Here is a 4,510-nt window from a genome sequence, read left to right as displayed (position 1 = left end):
CCAACCCCCACCCCTCCCCCTCTCCCACAGGCCCAATTCCACTTATTACGAACCTCATCTGTCACTGTCTCTGGTCGCTTCAGCACCACTGCAGACAATGATCGGTTCAATAGTGGAGAGGTTCTCCTGATCTAGTGGGAATAACACAAGGCCAAGAAAGTCAAGGAAGGCTGTGGAGAGGAGTTTTAGAACCACCCTCAATTTTTACTCAGATGCCCCATTCATTTGCTAGAACTCAGAATCTCAAAAGAGAATCTGGAATTATTCTTTTACTTTTAAGCAAATTCTAGATTCAAGAATGCCACCATTTCTCTTGCTTCCTAGGCTTCTCCACTGATTTAAGGGAAGAAAGTCTACTTCCTTTTGGAAGGAATTACCTACCCTTGCTATTCCCTTTTACAGGCCTTGAGAACGGGAAGAAATTTAAGCCTCAGAAGCATTTTCTTCGCTCAGCAAGAAATCTATACATATACTGGTAATGGCCAGCCCATTAGAAGGAAGCCAATGACTGGAACATCTTTCCCTGAACACACCCTTCTGGAAAATAGGCACAAAAATCCATGCTGAAAATTTACCCCATCCTGGTAACCTTTTCTGACTAACTCCAAGCCAGTGTCTCCAAAGCAGACAACATGGTGGTTAACAGCCAGGGCTTTAGTCAAATATAACTAGATTCAAATCTTATCTCTGTATCAGCTCTGTGATCTTAGGACAAGTCACTTAAATCTTTCTAAGTCTGCTTTCTCATCTATCAAATGGGAATAACATAGCTCAGGCTTGATTTGAGGAATAAATAAGATTATGTATACAAACTGGTAAACTCAGTGCCAGGCACAGTAAGTGTTCAATAAATAATATCTACTAACAGCATCACTCCTTTTCACTTACGAGTGAATGAACCAATTGCCTCCACTATCTAATAATTCGTAATTTCTTCCATGCTGTTGCTTCTGAGTCATATATTTTCCCAATGTGTATTTTAGCTTCCCACCCAAATTTAAGCTTCCAGAAGGAACTCCCAGCTACGGCTCTCTGACACTCAGGACAAGATCCTGTAAACAGTGCATATTCAGTCCAACTGAGGCAATTTAACTCATGTTTACCATTTCTGGTGGGGTTCCAGTTTACAAGAACACAGAGTTTCAGTCTAGAAATAACCTGATCTTAGCCTAGGTTCTCATTTATACTCTTCTTCTAATATAGTTGGATGAGAGGAATTAACTGGCCTTCATGGGACACGAGGCGGGGAATGCCTGGGAAGCATTCATTCTCTCCTGTCAGGCTAGCACAGCGAAGGGCCCAGCTGTGAAGAACAAGGTCGGAGAATGGAAAAGACAAGATGCCTCTCCTTAAAAACTTTCCTGGAAAAGGCAGGTACTCACCAAGGAGGAGGTGGAGATGAACTTGGTGCAAGCGTACATTTTCAGGTGCTGAAGGGCCGTGGCAGGAGAGCTGCAATTACAGAAGCAGCATTGTCAATATTGTCCTTGCTTGCCAAAGGACATCCTTATTAGCAGAAAAGGTGCTCTGGAAAATTTAAATGGCTCAGAGAGCAGTGACTGACCTCAAGTCTCCGCAGAGATGGAATTAGAACCCTGAAGTCAGGATTTCCTCCACACAGCTTCTAAGATTTCCTTATAATCAAGTGACTTCTCCTGGTCTGAACAAAAAGCCCCTTGGTCCCAGCTTTAAGACCTGTTATCCCAGACTTCCCTGGTGGCACAGTGGTTAAGAATTCTCCTGCCAATGCAGGGGACACAGGTTCAAGCCCTGGTCCGGGAAGATCCCACATGCCGCTGAGCAACTAAGCCCGTGCGCTAAGCAACTAAGCCCTACTGCGCCTGTGCTCCAGAGCCCGCGAGCCACAACTACTGAGCCCATGTGCCACAACTACTGAAGCCCGTGCACCTAGAGCCCGTGCTCCGCAACAGAAAAGCCACTGCAATGAGAAGCCCGCGCACCTCAACAAAGTGTAGCACCCGCTCGCCACAACTAGACAAAGCCTGCACGCCCCGCGAGGACCCAATGCAGCCAAAAATAAATGAGAGAGAGAGAGAGAGAGAGAGAGAGAGAGAGAGAGAGAGAGAGAGAGAAAGACCTGTTATCCCTTTCCATAGCCTCATGCTGGGGTTGTCTGATGAATTTCCCCAGTATCTTTTGCCTAAGTTTCCCTCAGTCTCTTACTCAAAAGAAACTCTTCTCGAGGCTTCACTGGGCCTCAAAATGTTGCCCTTTAAAGACTCTTGGGGGAATTCCCTGGCAGTCCAGTAGTCAGGACTCTGAGCTTCCACCACAGGGGGCACGGGTTCAATTGCTGGTCAGGGAACTAAGATCCCGAATGCCATGAGCTGCGGCCAAAAAAAAAAAAAAAAAAGAAAACTTAAAAAATGCATACTCTTGGGTCCCACTTTACACTTTCCAGGTCAAGATCTCTGGGAATAAGGCCCAAGTACCCTCTATTTCAATGAAGCTTCTCAAATGATTCTTAGGTACATAGCGTGTTCTTAAAAACAGTCTTGAAACTATGGTAGTGGTACAGCCAGGACTTGAACTCTTCTCACTTTTTTTTTTTTCTCTTCTCACTCTTAATGCTTTCTAATATGCTACAGGTTGAAACACTCAGTGATTACTTAGGCCTGTTAAATGACACCTCCTTGAATGAGCTGGACTAATACTTTCCCAGATTACACTTCTGAATGCAGAATCTTAGTTACTTTTAGATTAATGGATGTCTTCAACTCTTGTCCTGTGTAGAACTCTGATTTCTGCCCATACCCTAACTCTAACTCAACCGTGCTGTCAGACTATTCAGGTTTTCTTGGGTCAAAAACCCAAAATTTCTTTAAAGCTTTAAAAAAGGGAAGACTGTTTTTTCCCCAAGGCAACAAATCCTCAATATCATCATTTGTAAAATGTAGTTCTTAGGCGGATTAAATGAAATAACATATGGAAAGTGCCTGATGTGGCACTGAAGGGAGCCTGCATGAAGTGGCGACCCCTCCGCTGGCCACCTAACCTTGGCCAAGTCTGCACTTGTTCAATATCACCTTGGGCAACAGCACTACCCAGATTCATGGGTTTCTTCCTCAGTGTAGATGGGCCAAGGAGTTACAGGGCTGCTACTTAACCATTCCCTTTCTTAACCTTCTTTCCCTCTCGTGGGCAGAGTCCGGGGACTCTCGGTAAACCCCCGACAGGAAAGCTGGCCGGTTGGTACTACCCCATGCTGGCCCCACCCCTTTTTAGGCCTCCTGCCTCTAACGGAAAACCTCAGTGTCGGCCCACGACTTGCGCTTTTCCCAACTTCACCGCAGTGGAAGGAAAGAACGGCGCTGAGAGACAATCAGTGGTTCCAAAGAAACCGGCCTCTTTTCTGCTATCGCTCTCCCAGGCCACAGTCTGAACGGAGAGAGTGTTTTGGCTGTTCTGTTCATTTCTACCACTTTCAAGGTTTACTTTTTAAATCGAGAGGTGCTGACTAGAGGGGGTGGTGTCTTGAGACGATCCACAATCTCCATTGTTCGGCACCTGAAGTCCTGGGGCCAAAAATCTAGAGGTTTCAGAATAAGAAAGGCACGAATCAGGATGTGAAGAGAAAGCAGAGATAGGAGGGGAGAGTTTGGGGCTTGGGACAGCTCTGAAAGGACAAGAGAATGAGAAAAGAGCGTTTGTAAAGGATGAGTCGGGACAGGTGAAATGAGCACCCCGGCATTTGACTTTCGCCAGCTCCAAGGCACGCTCCCCCAACCCACGAGACATCCAAGATGGCGCCAGGCCCGCGCGGTTGGAGGTCACAGGCACGCGGAAGGGGCAGCCCTAAAGCACGGGGATACGGAGGGTAAGGGAGGGCGTGAGGACCCGGGTGGGAGCATGCAAGGTAAGGCTCTCAGAGCATTGGCGCAAGGTGGGGCGCCTCGGGCCCGCGCGTGCGCGGCGCGAGGCGGGAGCGAGGGCCCAAGGCCTTACCTGCTCCCAGGGCCGAGAAGACAAGAGAGAGGCGGGGAGAGGGCGGGAATAGCGAAAGGAAGGCTGTGCTCATGCGCGGCCCGGACCAACGAGTCGCTCTGCCAAGGATAGAGTGATTGCAAAGTTGAGGGTCGGCCCAGGCGCCACAGCGCCGCCTGCCAGCTCTGTGGCGACATTCGGCCAGTCATTCCACCTGGCGTTTGACAGGAGAAACTGCAGGCGGAGCCGACCGTGTGCAGAAATGAGGGCACTCCGCAGTGTAAGCCGATCCGTAACGTGGCCTGCGGTTTGCTCTGCACGGTATTTGGGATCTTGGATTTGCTTCCCTTTTTCAAGCATGCGCAGTCACATTAAAAAAACAAAACAAAACACAAACAAATAAACAAAACTACCCAGAATTTCGGTGTTAAATAGCATGCAATCAAGATTGGGGTTCAGTGTCCAAAATGTATCAGGAGGAAAATGAAGTCACGGGATTCCTTCTGTTGCCGCGGACCCTGGCTTTATGGATGGGAAACCCGTTCAACGGGCGAATAGTCAGCAA

At 47.9% G+C, this 4,510-nt stretch overlaps 1 protein-coding gene across 2 annotated transcripts in view; it reads right to left on the bottom strand.

The window, feature by feature from the left end:
• The window catches only part of ATP5MC2 (ATP synthase membrane subunit c locus 2), a 6,517-nt gene extending 2,486 nt beyond the window's left edge, over positions 1 to 4,031 (bottom strand). Inside the window, exons 1-3 of one of the 2 annotated variants that reach the window (XM_024736967.1) lie at positions 3,967 to 4,031; positions 1,383 to 1,452; positions 54 to 131 (exon numbers count right to left, since the gene is read on the bottom strand). In XM_024736967.1, the coding sequence (XP_024592735.1) occupies positions 54 to 131; positions 1,383 to 1,421 (117 nt within the window). In that variant the 5' untranslated portion in view covers positions 1,422 to 1,452; positions 3,967 to 4,031. Of the gene's footprint in view, positions 1 to 53; positions 132 to 1,382; positions 1,453 to 1,564; positions 1,731 to 3,966 lie in introns of those variants that run through there. The other variant, XM_024736966.1, reaches the window with a different exon arrangement.
• Positions 4,032 to 4,510: the final 479 nt, after the last annotated feature.

Source organism: Neophocaena asiaeorientalis, unplaced genomic scaffold (genome assembly GCF_003031525.2).
Source record: "Neophocaena asiaeorientalis asiaeorientalis breed wild unplaced genomic scaffold, Neophocaena_asiaeorientalis_V1.1 scaffold134, whole genome shotgun sequence".
NCBI classification, from domain to species: Eukaryota; Metazoa; Chordata; class Mammalia; order Artiodactyla; family Phocoenidae; genus Neophocaena; species Neophocaena asiaeorientalis.
The sequence above is the reverse complement of the archived record's forward strand: the minus strand, read 5'-3'. Positions and strand labels throughout refer to the sequence as shown.